Source organism: Zalophus californianus, chromosome 14 (genome assembly GCF_009762305.2).
Source record: "Zalophus californianus isolate mZalCal1 chromosome 14, mZalCal1.pri.v2, whole genome shotgun sequence".
In the NCBI taxonomy this organism is placed as follows: Eukaryota; Metazoa; Chordata; class Mammalia; order Carnivora; family Otariidae; genus Zalophus; species Zalophus californianus.
This window is the reverse complement of record NC_045608.1, coordinates 26,680,070-26,695,695: the sequence shown is the minus strand read 5'-3', so window position 1 is coordinate 26,695,695 and position 15,626 is coordinate 26,680,070. Positions and strand designations below refer to the sequence as shown.

General features: G+C 46.6%; 1 protein-coding gene across 1 annotated transcript; it reads left to right on the top strand.

Annotated features, from left to right (window-relative positions):
* Nucleotides 1-426: 426 nt before the first annotated feature.
* Nucleotides 427-1,438, top strand: LOC113913254 (immunoglobulin iota chain-like). The gene is made up of 2 exons (XM_027577415.2): nucleotides 427-769; nucleotides 855-1,438. The coding sequence occupies exons 1-2, from the start codon at nucleotides 514-516 to the stop codon at nucleotides 1,259-1,261; spliced, it is 663 nt and encodes a 220-aa protein (XP_027433216.2). The 5' UTR covers nucleotides 427-513; the 3' UTR covers nucleotides 1,262-1,438.
* The last annotated feature ends 14,188 nt before the right edge of the window (nucleotides 1,439-15,626 follow it).

Here is a 15,626-nt window from a genome sequence, read left to right as displayed (position 1 = left end):
GTGGGACGCTGCCATACCCGCTCCCTGGGCAGACTCTTGTGAAGAGGAGAGAGGTCAGGAAGCTGGGGCCAGGGCCCTGCAGGACCCGATGGGGGAACTACGTCTGCCTCCATCTGCCCTGGGCCACACCTGCCCCCCGCCCCCTGCCCAAAGTCCCTCCTGGTGCTTCTTTCTTGGAAGCTGTGAGTCACGGCTACTTCTTTCTAGGAGGAAAGGGGGCTGGGTTTGGAGGGAGGGAGCAGCAGGAGCATGGAAGGGGACAGAGTATCCCACTCACCCCAGGGCCCCAGCATTTTCTGCTGCACAAAGCAGGTGTTTTCACCACCCTGAGGTTGTGTTCTCTCTACTGGTTCACCAGGCATGTAAATTTGAACAAGAACCATATTACGGTGGGGTTCAGCTAGCTCAGGAGGATGTTGAGGTTACTCTACCTCAGGGACCCAACCTTGCAGACTGGCCTCCTGGGCACTGGCCCGTGAGTTTCCAGCAGGTGCTTCCTCTGCGAACGCTTCCATGGGGCCAAGGCAAGAGCCACAGAGGCAGCCATGGGACCGTTCCCCAACCGACGCTGCAAACTCTAGAAAGTTCGGGATGGTGGTGCCCAGGAAGCAGGCATGCAATGGCTCCACCCCTGGGAGGGCACAGGAGGGTGCTGGCCCAGCCCTGAGAGGGCCCCAGGAGCTGTGGCAGCACAAAGGAGACAGAGCCCTGCACATCTACACCATGTCCTGGACTCCTGTCCTGCTCGCACTCCTCGCCCACTGCATAGGTGAGAACACCCCAGAGCTCACCACCCCCGGCCCCATCCCCTGCCCTCCTCTGCTCCAAATACCCATGTGCTTCTGTGTCCCCAGGCTGTGGCTCTCAGCCAGTGCTGAACCAGCCGCCATCCATGTCCTCATCCCTCGGAACCACAATCCACCTGCCTTGCACCTTGAGCCGAGACCATGATGTCAGCATTTATAACATCTACTGGTACCAGCAGAGGCCCGGCCACCCGCCCAGATTCGTGCTGAGATATTTCTCCCACTCAGACAACAACCAGGGCTCCAAGATCCCGCCTCGCTTCTCCGGTTCCAAGGATGTGGCCAAGAACACGGGGTATTTGAGCATCGCTGAGCTGCAGCCTGAGGATGAGGCTATGTATTACTGTGCTGTGGGAGCCCAGGGCATGGAGAAGGTGAGGGAGATGAGGAGGGAAGAAAAGGAGCCTGCTGTTCCTCGGTCCCAGGCACCCCAGGACAAACTTACCATGAGCTAAAGACAGATGAGCATGCATCCTCAGGGAGAGGCGGGTGTGGGCAAGGAGGGCCTGGGCCATGAGCTTCACAGGGCCGAGGAGAAGAGTCCTGGCTCAGCTTCTTCTTGTCTGGCAGTCTTGCTTAGAACCCCCCCCACCGAAGGCCGGATTGGGGGATTAAAGTTGCTTGTGTCCTGGGCAGTTGCTTTGCTGAGTTTGTTGCGCCTGGTGTGCTGAATTGTACTGGGGAGGCCCCAGATGTTCTGTGAAAGGTCAGAAGGAGTGGGCTGCACCCAAAAATCGACAGGGTAAAGGGCCCAGGAGACTGGCTGCTCACAGTCTGCTTGACCCAAGCCCCTGCTCCGGGGGGTCCTACGGGGGCAGGGGCTGCACCCGGGGAACACTCCTGTTGAGGACAGGAGGCTGTATTGTGCAGGAGTTACAGGCTAAGCCAGCCTCTGGGGGGGGAACAGTGGGTGTCGAGTGATAGGTGGAGAGCAGGTACTCCACCTCGGTTCTACTGACATTCGAACACGGTTCTGTGTGGTGAGGCTGTCCTGTTGAGCAGCATCCCTGGCCTCTAATCCAACAGATGGCTGCTTCTTCCTGCCCCTAATTATGACAACCAAATGTGTCTCCAGACATTGCCAAACGTCCCCAAGGTGGCAAAATTACCTTGATTAAACACCACTGATGCAGGTGAAAGAAATGCATGGATTCTTCCGGGCAAGAGAGTGGCAGCAGCTGGTAAATATGTTCTATAAAGGGCCATATAGTAAATAATTTGGGATTTTCAAGCCATGTGATCTTTGTCCCAACTGCTCAATTCTGTCCTTATAACAACGTGACAGCGGTCACAGACAATACGTAAACGGGTAGGCATGGCTGTGTTCCTATTTAACTTTATTACGGAAACATAGGGCTGCGCCAGATATGCACGGCAGCTTGCTGACCCCTGCTCCAAGGAACCCCCCTGCCGCTGGGTTTCAATCAAGCCACGCCTGGTGGGGCGATCAAGGTCAACCTCGATTCCTCCTGCCTGATAACTCCATGGAAACCTCTAGACCCATGGAAAAACCTGGAGGCAGGGGGGTGTAGCCTTGCTAACGGGCTTATCAGGTGAAGAGGAAACAGTGGGTGTCTGCAGCCCTGACCCACTGTGCAGCACCCTGAGCCCCTGGGTGGTGGGTCAGGACGTGCCCTGCAGAAAGGGACCCCATACATAAGAACCTAGGGGGGACATGCCTCATACTCAGAGAGGTGCCAGGCAGGTTATCTGTCCTGTGATCCCAGACTTGGCTGAGAACATCCATTTCCCAAGGGGTCCTCCAGAGAGGTGGGCCCATGTCAGTACTGGCCCTTTCGCCTGTGTAAAACAATGGTCTCAGCTTGTGCCATGTTCTAAGTGCCCTCTGAACTTCTACTTCCTCAAATGCACTGCATTCTTCTTCTTATTATATTATTTTCTCATCAGTCACCAGGCCTGGCCTTCCTCTTTGTCAAGTCCTTTCCTTTAGCCTGAGTCATTTCTCACCTTGATTGTTATCTGGCTTCCTGCCTGTCCCCACTGCTGCAGCCTGTGCCCTCCGTTCCGCTTCCTTATGACTCCCAGATCCAGACTTGCCTGCACTCCTCCCCCCTAACCTCTGATTGTCTCCCACCTTCGAAGTCACCTATGCAAACCATATCTGTAGTTTTTAATTTTCTGTTGGCTATATTTTTTTAAAAAGGTGAAAAGAAACAGGTGAAATGATTTTTAATAGTGCATTTTATTTAAGCCAACACATCCCAAATGTTATCATTTCACAATGCAGTCAATATAAAAATTAGCTATGATGATTTTAAACTTTTTTTTTTCCATATGAAATCTTCAAAGTCCAGTGTGTATTTTATACTCGTGGCTCATTTCAATTTGGACCAGCCACATTCCGAGTGACCAACAGCTGCCTGTGGCTTGGGCAGGACAGTACAGATTGAAGGGAAAAATTCAGACTCCTTATCATGATGCAGCCTTTTGAGGCTGGCCCAGATTTGGTTCCAAGTCCCATGTCTTATACACCTCCCCTAAGTGTTTCTGCCACATTAAGCATCTGCAACTGATCCAACACCTCATTCTCTTGGTTGCCTCCAACTCTTTTTCCAAGCCGTTCATTTGCGGACAGGACTTTCTGTCCCTTTACAGTGTCCTCCAGCTGGCTTCCCAGCTCAGGGTTCCACAATGATCTCAAATCTCACTCCTTGGGCAAGATTTCCCTGACCTCTTTATGCAGTTACCAACTTCCTTCCATGTGTAAACATTGTGTTTTCCTAACTAAGCACCTACCACACAGGTCTAAATTTATTTTGCAAGTCTCTCTCCTTTACTAATCTGCAAATTCTTGGTGGGCAAGATCCATTCTACTCATTTGATGTGTCTGATAAACACAAGGTGCTGACAGAGTTGAACGAATAGATGAATGAGCAATTGATCACATGACTGAATGAATTCTTGAGTTCCAAAAACCCTGCCATTCTAGGATTCCCTGAGATGGCTGGGGTCATTGTGATTCCCTAAGAAGGGAAACCATGTTACATCAGTGACTGGCCACATTCTGTCCGGCTGTCTGTCTGTCTGTCTCACACACACACACACACACACACACACACACACACACACACACACACACACACACCTCTTGTGCCTTGCATTTGAAGCTGGTGATTATATACAGCACCCGGGAGTGTGTGGGAAGGGAAAGGTCAAAATAGGCCAATGCAGGGAAGGGAATATTTGGGGAACTTTCTGAATCAGCAGCAGAGGAGAGAGATGTCAGAGAGGGTGGGGTTCCCAGATTGTTGTGATCTGGTAAAGAGCCCCTGACCCCCCGCCACACCTAAGCATCTACAGCGCTCCCAGCTGTGACACAAAACAAGAACCTGGGGTGCTAAGAACTGTGGTCTGTGCACAGAAATGCTTGACACAGATCCCAAATTTGACACAGAAACACAGAACCCAATGGGCTTGGATATGGCACCAGTGGTACTGAAGACGGAGGGCCCAACATTCTGATCTGAGACCTCTGACGTCTGAGGAAGACCCAGGGGTCTTGGGGGATGGAGCATGCCAATCAGATAGAGTAAAAATGCAAGGGGCTCTCAGAGCATACAGAAGGCCAGCTCTGTATGGCTGTGACATGGTTTGGCAAGATGAGCTGGGGCAGGTGGCCCCACATAACAAGGGCAGTGGAATTAACATGAGTTCACCCATTAGGACATGGGGGGCCCTTGCATTTCATTCTAAGTTGTGTTTTTGTGATGTAAGCACAATGCCCTAATCCATTCCTTTGTTACTGGATGCAAGCTGGAGATGTCCTCATTCCTGCATTCCTCCTTCGCTTTGGTAAGAAAACTTGCCCTCATCAGTGATTCAGTCCACTGAGGAGCTATGTGTAAGTAAAGGCAAGATAAATGTTTGATCTTTTTTCCTCTTATTTACCAACTATCAAAATAACAAGTCAGTGTGCCAGCTTCATCCAACTTTGATTTGCTAGTGTCATGATAAGCCCATGAGTATAAGCGTATTTGAGGTGTTTAAATCCATTGCAATTATTAGAAGTTTTTCTCTCTTTGACCAATACAAGCCCATTGAGATTGGTCTGTAATCAGGAACATGTGGATGTGTCAAAAACAGTACATTTAATTTTGTTTTCAGTATTTAAAAAATGTGGGCAAATTTTCATTCCGGCTACTTCTCAAGGGGATGATGATTTAGAACACACTGAATGGAGAAATGGGTCTCACACATGGAGAAAGACCCCTGAGATGAGAAAATCATTCTTTTGCAACCCTTAATGCGATCACAGTAATGATTAAGGCAAGGACCATAAATGGGAGCCAAAACCATTGGGTGTTTGGTTACTGAGACACGGAGCACGCGTAAGAGTAACCCCACATACTCTAGTCACAAAGGGAACACGGACATTTCTATTGGAGAAAGTTGGCTCTCACCTCCCATGTGGCACTCAACCCTGCCTGCTCTCTTAATGGGACGACCCAACAACGGTCCCTTCTGGAGGGCATAACAGGAAGCACTCTATGCCCAGGGAACTGGAAACATTGCACCTGAAAAAATTCAAGCTTCCAGCCTTTACTCCCAGTTCTCAGGAAATACAGGGGCCCCTGGAAAACAGCCAGACAAACCCAGACTGCGGAACGCTAGAAAAGAAAATTGGCTTGGACGCTTCAAAAAGTGAGTATCAAGAAAGAAAAGGTGTAGACACTTAGAGATGAAAAGAGTCCAAAGAGATCTAACAAGTAACTAGAATATAGGAACTAAGATTAGATCTTCTCTGAAGACCAAACCAAACAAAAAATGGTCACTATAAATAAAAGCCATCTTGTGGACCATTGTGGAAATTTGACTGTGAAGCAGATATTAGCTATTATGGGATTATAATAATTTTCTTAGATGGGATCATGATATTGTGGCTTTTTAGGAGAACATGTCAAAACAACTGCAACTGAATTTTTCCAAACTTTTAATTTTGAAATAATTATAGATTTACATGAAGTTGCAAAGTAATGTACAAGGATGTTCCATGCACATTTTCTCCAACTTCCTCCAATGTTAGCATCTTGCATAATTATAGTACAGTATCGATACCAGGAAATTGACATTGGTATAATCCAGAGCTTACTCCATTTTCTGCAATTCTACCTGCACTCATTTGTGTATGTGTGTGTGTGTGTTGTGTGTGTGCGCCAATGTAATCACGTGTATATCTTGGCACGATCACCACCAATCAAGATATTTAGCTCTACCATCACCACAAGGCTCTTTCATGCTACCCCCTTATAGTCACATCCATCCCCTCATCCCTTGCATCCCCAACCCTTGCAAGCATTAATCTGTTCTCCATCTCTTTAATTTTTATGTCCTTTCGAGAGAGTCCTAGAAATAGAATCATATAGTCGGTAACCTTTTGAGACTGGCTTTTTCCATTCAGCATAATTCCCTTGAAGTTCACCCAATTTGCTGCATGTATCAATAGTTCATTTTCTTTTATGGCTGCACAATATTCCATGGAATGGATTACCACATTTGTATAACCATCCTCTCATTAACAAACATTTGGGTAGCATCATATCCAAAAATTATTTCAAAATATCCCATAGCCCTAAATAGAAATCCTAAAACTATAAAACTTCTAGTAGAAAATCTTTGTGACTTCAAGTTAGGCAAAGATTTCTTGGATATAACAACAAAAGTATTGTCTGTCCATAAAATAACAGGTTGATAACTTCATAAAAATGAAAAAATGTCTGCTCTTCAAAAGACACTGGTGAGAAAATTCAAATACAAGCCACAGCCTGGGAGAAGATATTTGCAAAATATATACCTGATAAAGGGCTTGTATCTAGAATACGTAAAGAACTCTCAAAACTCAATAATGAGAAAACAATCCACTCAATTTTAACAAGGGAAATGTTTTGAACAGATACTTCACTAAAGAAGGTATAGAGAAGGCAAATAAGTACATGAAAAGATACTCAACATTGTCAATCATTAGGGAATTAGAACCACAAATTAAGGGCGCCTGGGTGGCTCGTCAGTTAAGCATCTGACTCTTGATCTCAGCTCAGGTCTTGATGTCAGGATTGAGAGTTCAAGCCCTGCGTTGGACTCCACGCAGGGTATGGAGCCTACTTAAAACAAAACAAAACCAAAACCAACAAATTAAATTCACAACAAGATAACACTAGACATCTATTAGAATAGCTAAAATAAAAAATCTAACAATGCTAAATGCTTAAAGGATGTGGAGCAACTAGAACACTCACACATTACTAAAGGCACCGCATGATGATACAGCTATTTTAGAAAACAGTTCGGCAGTTTCATATAAAGTTAAATGTACACTTACTTATGAATCAACAATCTCACTCTTAGGTATTTACCCAAGGGAAAAGAAGACATACCTTTACACAAATGTTTATAGTGGCTTTATTCATAATCACCAAAAACTGCTAACAGACCTGTCCTTTGGTGAATGGATAAACAAACTGGAACATTCATACAATGGAATAATAACTCAGCCACACAAAGGAATGAATGACCGCTGATATATGCAAGACATGGATGGTCTCAAGTGCAGTAGGCTATGTGAAAGAAACCAACTTCAAAAAGGCTACATATTGTATGATTCCATTTACATGACACTCTAAAAATGCAAAACTATGGGGATTAAAAAAGAGAGACCAGTTGATTACTAGGGGTTGCAGGTGGAGGGATGGGGTGATGACAAAGGAGCATGACGGGTTTTTAGGGGTTATGGAACTATTCTATATTTTGATTACGGTGGTAGCTACAAGACTGAATGCATTTATTCAAACTCTGAACCGTACGCTAAAGAGGATGCATTTTCATATATCTAAATTACATCTCAGTATGCCAGGTGTAAAAAAAATTTTCACATAGTAAGTGCCATGTTGATCTGTCCTAGTAATGATACCACATCTGGAATAACTAGGGTTGCCACTTGATTAAGTTTACCACCATTCTCAGCCCTGATCTAAGTAGAATTTTCAGGGACCAGATGAGTGATTTAAAAGATGGGGATCCCTGCATCTACTAAAGTTTTGGAGTTGGGGACACATTTTGCCATTCCACCTAGAGTGCCATAATAGTTTTTGTTGTTGTTTTTTTGTTTTTAAGAAAGATTTTATTTCTGGGGTGCCTGGGTGGCTCAGACGGTTAAGTGACTGCCTTCGGCTTGGGTCATGATCCCAGGGTCCTGGGATCAAGCCCCGCATTGGGCTCCACGCTCAGCAGGAAGCCTGCTTCTCCCTCTCCCACTCCCCCTGCTTGTGTTCCCTCTCTCGCTGTCTCTCTCTCTCTCTCTGTCAAATAAATAAATAAAATATTTAAAAAAAAGAAAGATTTTATTTTTATTTATTTATTGAGAGAGAGAGAGAGCGAGAGAGCAGGGGGAGGGGCAGATGAAGAAGGAGAGAAAGAGAATCTCAAGCAGTCCCGCCACGAGCCCAGAGCCCCACACAGGGCTCAACCCCACAACCCCGAGATCACAACCCGAGCCGAAACCAAGAGTTGGACGCCCAAATGACTGAGCCACCCAGGTACCCCCACATTGTTTTTTGATGACTTACATTGGCTTTGAGGGTGAGGCATGATTTCAGGAGCTTGAATTTGCCCTTTTCCATCATAATGGCTCCTACTCCACAGGTCACGAATGAACATGAGGATTCTACCAGCTAAGTATGTCCATACAAATAATATGTCCAGAAACAGGAAATGATCACCAGCCAGTTTTGCAGATCCACTAGACACAGTGTGAAACTGACATGGGAGAGGAATCCATTAATCACCAGTCCTCTGTATTGTAGTTACCTGCAAACGAACAGGATGGCATTTTTGTTGCCCTGCCTTCTGTATCACCTCAGAGGCTGTGTCAACACCTCCCAAAAGTGTCTGGATATTCCCATTTCCTGGCAGTTATTGGGTAAATAATGGGAGGATCCCCTTGGGGAAGGATTTCTGAAATATCATAAGGTCCTCCCTCAAGTACACCTGGCTTTCCTATTGATTTGTTCTGGATCTGGGAATAGCTTACATCTGGAAACTGGGAAGGGTTTATGACTCTCCACTGGTGTGGCTGAATCATTGGTATGACTCACCCACTTGCGATCACTAGTCAACCCATATGTGACTGCCCCTACATCTGATACCTCGGTGCACCGTGGTCTATTAATCATTTCCACATGTCCCTGTGGACCAGAGTCTCTTGGTTGCCATCTCAACTTTTCTGCCTCTGTCAGTTTGAATCTTCTGAGGGTTAGACACCAAGCTGGGATTGGATATGCACGAGAGTTTTTAGGGCAAATAGCTGTAAGGGGGAAGGAGCAAGAATTGGTAGGGATAGCCCTCAGACCATACTACTGGTCTGAGACCTGGGAAAAGAGAAAGGGAAAGAAGGAATGGTGAAGAAGAGTCTCAGGTTACAGTTCTAGGAAAATCTTATCCACACTGATGGGGAGTCCCCAAGCAAAAGTTATCCATTAGGGGTGTCCACATGGGGGAGGAGGGGTCCATCACTTATAACTTGGCCAGTAAAGTGATGGGAATGGCCTGGATGAAGTAGCTGAGGGTTGTCATTCAATTGTCTTCTCTCAGCCCTCCCCCCAGGAGCTCTGGAAGGAAATCCAAGAGGGGCACTTGCATGAGGCCACCACACTCCCTTCACAGTATGTACTTCCACCGGGTCTCTGTGCTTTGATGCTGTCACTGGGGCTCCTGCCATACTCATTGAAATAGACTAGTCCAATTCCATGGCAGCATGCCCACCACGAGCCCCAGCCTATGGAGGACAGCCACAACTGAGCATCTCCAGAATGGCAGCGCCTCCCATCAGCTTCATTTCATGAAGGAAGTGTCATCTGAGCCCTCTGGAAAACAGTCCACTGGTGTTTCTCTGGTCCTTTACAATAAGCCCACTATAGCACGAACACCTCTCTCTCATCATTTTGACCCTGTTCCTCAAGGTTGAGGAAGTTCCAGCATCCCCATCTTTTTGAAAGTAAGGTCCCATTTATCCAAGTTTCAATCACCATCCCATTAGGACCAAACCCCAGCTATCTTAATCATGGGGGGACTGCACCAGGATCAATAAACTCACCCCATCCAGCTTTTTACCCTCCTCTTGATCCAACAACCTCAAGACACATCTAGGCATGAACTCCTAGGTCCTTTTTGGTCATTCCTCCTGTCATCCAGAGATAGTACTCATGTCAGGTCATCTTGAGACTTGATGTTTCTTATTAGTCCAAAAGAAATGATGGGATGTGGGACATTTCTTGAGTAACGCAAGCATAATCCTGAACCAGCCTTTGGGTGAGGTCTCCGCAATGTCTCCAGATAAAGTTGGAAGCTCCAGACCTGTAGGAAGGAGGAAGCCCCTTGGCCCAGAGTTTTAGGGAATCAGAGTTACCGGTTAAGTGTATGCAGCTAGATGTGCCCATGCCAAGTGCCAGGTCCCATGCCTTCCCTATCACAGCCTGACTTTGGTGTCAGAGACGCTGGGGCTGTGAAATCTGTTGACTTGTTTCTCCATTACACTCCACCCACAGATCTTGACCTTCTTTCTGTCCACAGGTTACAAAGGTCTCTAACCACTGCCTAGAAGGCATCTGTCTCCCACATCAGTTGGCTGTCCTGAGCTCACCATTTTCTTCTAGTGCTGTTGGCATTTAGCAACAACCAACCCACTCCACTGTTTTTTAGTGATCATTTCCACCATATTGCTCAAATGTTGGAGATATTGCATTAGTCAATGCAACCCCTTCCATCTGAACTTGCAGATCCACCATATGCGAAGGTCTTATTAGGTAAATGTCTTATTACTTGGGGAACTGAGCATGCTAGAGTCCTTACTTCTATTTGACTGGTGAGCTATCCAATTCCAGAATTTCACTCTGAAGATTTGCTCCTTATGACCACCTATAACACAATCGTCTACTTAGGGTTTCACAAGAATCAGATCCTGAATCAAATGCAAATAGCTTATTTAGGAGGCGATCCTACGAAACATGGATAAGGAAGGGAAGGATGGCAGGAAAACAAGTTACCATTCTTGGGCAACTGGAGTTTAATCCCACTGGGGACCCCTGGGAAGCATTCTAGAACACAAACCTCAGACTATCGCTGTGGAAAGATGGGAGAACTGAGGTGTCTATGTACCAACTCTCATTGGTCATTCGTTGAGAGCTGCTTCTGGGAGGAGCTAATTTCTTGCACCCCTGTCCTCCCCTGCACACAGGCACAGATGGTGCTGGTGGCCAGAAATGCCCGGGTGATAGAAACTAAAAGTCAAACAGAAATGCAAGTGTTGAGGGAATACAGGCAGGTCCCTGACAGCATCTACTACAATCTCCAGAGGCTGAATGAAGGTACTAGCAGTGGAAACCAAGAGGACTATGTTAATTTGAAAGATGTTGGAGGCAGATAGAGAGTCCTGATGTGTAGACCAAGGGTCCGGGTCTAGGTGAGTGTCTGTGAGGGTTGACTAGAGAAGCAGAATCACTGTGAGGGATGCAGAACAAGGGATTTCTATGAGGGCGGATGTTATGCCGTGGCGTGAGCAGTGGAGCAATCTTCGCAGGCTGCTGCATCTCCTCTAGCATTGAGCCTGTGCTGCTCGAGGTCATCCAGATCCACAGTTGGGATCAGATCGCAGTTGGATACCCATTTCCTCTCCCACATTAACCTCGGTACTGGCGGTGACCCATGGAAGAAGCCGGCACAGAAACGGTGATGGCAGCGTTGTATTCAACTTCCAGATCTTCCATAAGTGTTCCCCTACACCTCACCCTCGCCGAGCTGCACAGGGAAGAGAATTCTGCTAACGTGGTTTAGCTGGGCTCAGCCAAAATTGTACAAAGCCACCCCCAAGGGACTGAGGAGGAGAAAGCTGCTCTAGAGAAATCTGATAATGTGTCTATTTTGGTTTATAGTTTGTAAGATTGTGGAGCGTAGAGGGAAGTCAACAGAAATGGGAAAATAAGATTGCAAGGAACGTGAACACTGCCCATAATGATTGGCTGGTTGTCTGCACTTAGGTGGTGGCCACAGCTACAGACGGGGTGGGTGAGGCAGAGGAGCACCCTTCAAAATCAGCAGTAATCTGGGACACTGGGATGGTTGGGGCTTGACATAGGGTTTTCCCCATGACAGGGACAGGGAGGAAGCAGCCGCTGGGTCAGTACGCAAGTCTAGTTGACGTGGACTCTGCCACTGAGTCCCCATCAGTGAGCCTGAAGCCCAATCCCAGACCGGTAGGCTGCTATCAGTCGCCCTCATGCGGACACCCTGGGACAAGGCCACAGCGCCTCCTGCTGGCCACAGGTCAAATTTCAGTCTTTCCCCGAGGGGGTTCTTAGATCCCAAACCCCAGCGTCCCACAGTGATTCAAACTCTGGAGCTGCCAAAGCTGCTCTGAGAGATGGGGTGGCCGAAGAACGAACAGATGGGGGGTTCGTTCCGGGCAGCGGAACGTTTCCATCTTTTCTTTCTTGGCCCCTGCATCTTGTTACATAACCCTTCCTAATTCTAGGTTTGATAATGCACTAATTTGGGGCGCCTGGCTGGCTCTGTCGGTGGAGCATGGGCTCTTGATCTTGTGGTCCTGAGTTCAAGCCCCACGTTGGGTGTAGAGTTCATTTACTTAATAAAAATTTTTTTCTTTAAATTTTTTATTGTTATGTTAATCACCATACATTACATCATTAGTTTTTGTTGTAGTGTTCCATGATTCATTGTGCATAACACCCAGGGCTCCACGCAGAACGTGCCCTCTTTAATACCCATCACCGGGCTAACCCATCCCCCCACCCAATAAAAAAAAATGTTAATGCACCTTTTTTCTGTTTGCTTTGCTTTTAGCTATTCAATATATCTGAAATATATCTTTGCATACAGAGAAGATAAGTAGTTGCATTTTTTTAATGTGGCAAGTTCTGGTAAGGCTTAATAACAAAAGACTTAAATACATGCTTATACTGTGCTTCAAATTTCACTCTTTAAGGGACTGATGAGTCTTTTCTGCTCTTATTTGTTCAGAAAACAAGCACTCATATTATTGATGTTCAATCTAATGTGCTTCTCTCATTGGCCAAGATAAATAAAACACTTTCAAATTATTTTTGCTATTAGGAAGAGTAAAATGATTAGCTTCTTACAGTTTAATTAAATGGCAAAACATTACTACAACAAAGGGAAAATCAACTATGTATCTATAATCCAAAAGGTTGTACATCCAGAAAAATATAAATACCCCAAAATAAACAGAATCTTGAATTTCGTTTAATATTTGAAACATCATATCTACGACCATACCACCCAATCTCATCTGAAATATCATCCCTCTTCTTTTTGGACGTGCTTCATACATCAAAATGTATTTTTAATTGAGACATAACTGACATATAACACTGTGTTCATTTTAGGTGTGCAATATGATTATACGTATCTATCGCAAAATGATTACCACTGCAAGTCTGGTTAACTACCATCACCACAGGTAGTTATAATATTTTTCTTGTGATGAGAACCTTTAAGATCAACTCTCTTAACTTTCAAATATATACATTACAGTGTTGTTAACCATAGTCCCCATGTTGAGCATTATATCCCTAGGACTTACTTTTCTTACAACTGGAAGCTTGTACCTTTTTTTTTTTTTTAAAGATTTTATTTATTCATTTGACAGAGAAACACAGCGAGAGAGGGAACACAAGCAGGGGGAGTGGGAGAGGGAGAAGCAGGCTTCCTGCCGAGCAGGGAGCCTGATGTGGGACTCGATCTCAGGATCCTAGGATCATGACCTGAGCCGAAGGCAGATGCTTAACAACTGAGCCACCCAGGCGCCCGTACCTTTTTTTTAATTTAATTTAATTTATTTATTTGAGAGAGAGCACAAGCAGGGAAAACGGCAGAGGGAGAGGGAGACATGGGGCTCGATCCCAGGACCCCAGGATCATGACCTGAGCTGAAGGCAGACGCTTAACCGACTGAGCCACCCAGGCGTCCCCGGAAGTTTTTACCTTTTGACCACCTTCATCCATCTTGCCCATCCCCCGCCCCCTTATTTTTCCCTAACGGACAAGAACTTCATCTCTTCATTCAACAAACAGTGAATGAGTGTTGACTGACAGGCACATCCAGCACTGAAGACACAGTCGTCAGGAGGCAGTACTCTTTCCCTCGGGGATCTCACATTTTGGTGGAAGGAGACAAAAACTGACCAACTAAGCAAATACATCATCTGTAAGGTGGTGATAAAGCAAGGTTGGGACAGAGGGTCATGAAGTGTTGTCCTGGTTTGGGGCAGGATAGGCCTTTCTGGGGGGGGGAACACCTTAGCAGAAGCTGCTGTGGGGAGGGTGTGAGCCAGGCAGACAAGAGCACGGCCAGACCAGGGGTGAGGGCATCCAGAAAGGAGGGCCTGGTAGAAGGGCGCTCCGGATGTTCTATGAATGTTCTCTAAACAGCCAGACCAGGAGTACTGAGAATAGGAGAAACAAGGTTGCTGAGGGGCAGGCTGAGGGCCCGGAAGCCATTGTAAGAAGTTAGGACTTTTCCCTGAGTGAATGGAAAGGTTACCACAAAGGAATTTTATTTGATTGGTTTTGTTTTTAATGTTTAACTTTGATTTCTTTTTAAAATTGAGATTGTGGGGCACCTGGGTGGCTCAGTTGGTTAAGCGTCTGCCTTCAGCTCAGGTCATGATCCTGGGGTCCTGGGATCGAGCCCTGCAGCGGGCTCCCTGCTCCGTGGGGAACATGCTTCTCCCTCTCGCTTCTGCCCCTCCACCCCCCGTTCATGCTCTCTCTCTCTGTCAAATAAATAATAAATAAAATCTTTTTAAAATAAAATAAAATAAAATTGAGATTGTGCTTCAGTTGAAGGCACTACCTATATGACCCAGGTGGTGGCCAATCCTAGGAGAGAACCTCTGGGGTGCATGAAAGGGCAGGTGTCAGACGGAGCGGCCCACACAACCTGAGACACCGCCCCCCCCAACAGGCATGTGTCAGGCTTGTGTGTGTTCTAGTGGTTTCTGATATAAATATTTTTAAGTGCTTTGCTTAGCCTCTGTATCTTGGAGAAATCTTACTTCCCACATGTAACACAGATGTCTTTTTCAAAGACTTTCCCTTGGGTATTGTGTTTTGGGCTATTTGCAAGTCAGACTGAGGTTTTGCCAAGGTCAACCCCTGTCAAAGGCCGCTGAATAGCCACAGAGCTGGGGTCTCATCTTCCCAGTGGTGCTGGCAAGGCAGGGAGAGATGGACAGGGCTGGTCAGGGCTGGGGTTTCTCTATGGGTCCCATGGAGCCACTCCTCTGGCCCCAGTCAGCTTCGGGGGGGTGGGCGGTCAGCCTCATCCTTTGCCTGAAAGAGCTGCCGTAGAACCACCACACGCCAGGACTACAAGGGGCACAGACCCCTACAGAGGCGGGGGCTCAGAAAGCCTCCTTCAGGGGTGCCTGGGTGGCTCAGTTGGTTAAGCGACTGCCTTCGGCTCAAGTCATGATCCTGGAGTCCCGGGATTGAGTCCCGCATCGGGCTCCCTGCTCAGCAGGGAGTCTGCTTCTCCCTCTGACCGTCCCCCCTCTCATGCTCTCTATCTCTCATTCTCTCTCTCAAATAAATAAATAAAATCTTAAAAAGAAAAAAAAAGAAAGGCTCCTTCAGCCGTGTGGAGGGTGCAGTGGTGAGGGATGGGACAGCAGACAGGAGAGGCCCTGTGCCTTTGTTTGGTTTGCTTATCTTAAGCTTCTGGAAACAATGCCTGGCATTTTAAGCACTAGGGTATTTTGAATGACTGAGTGGC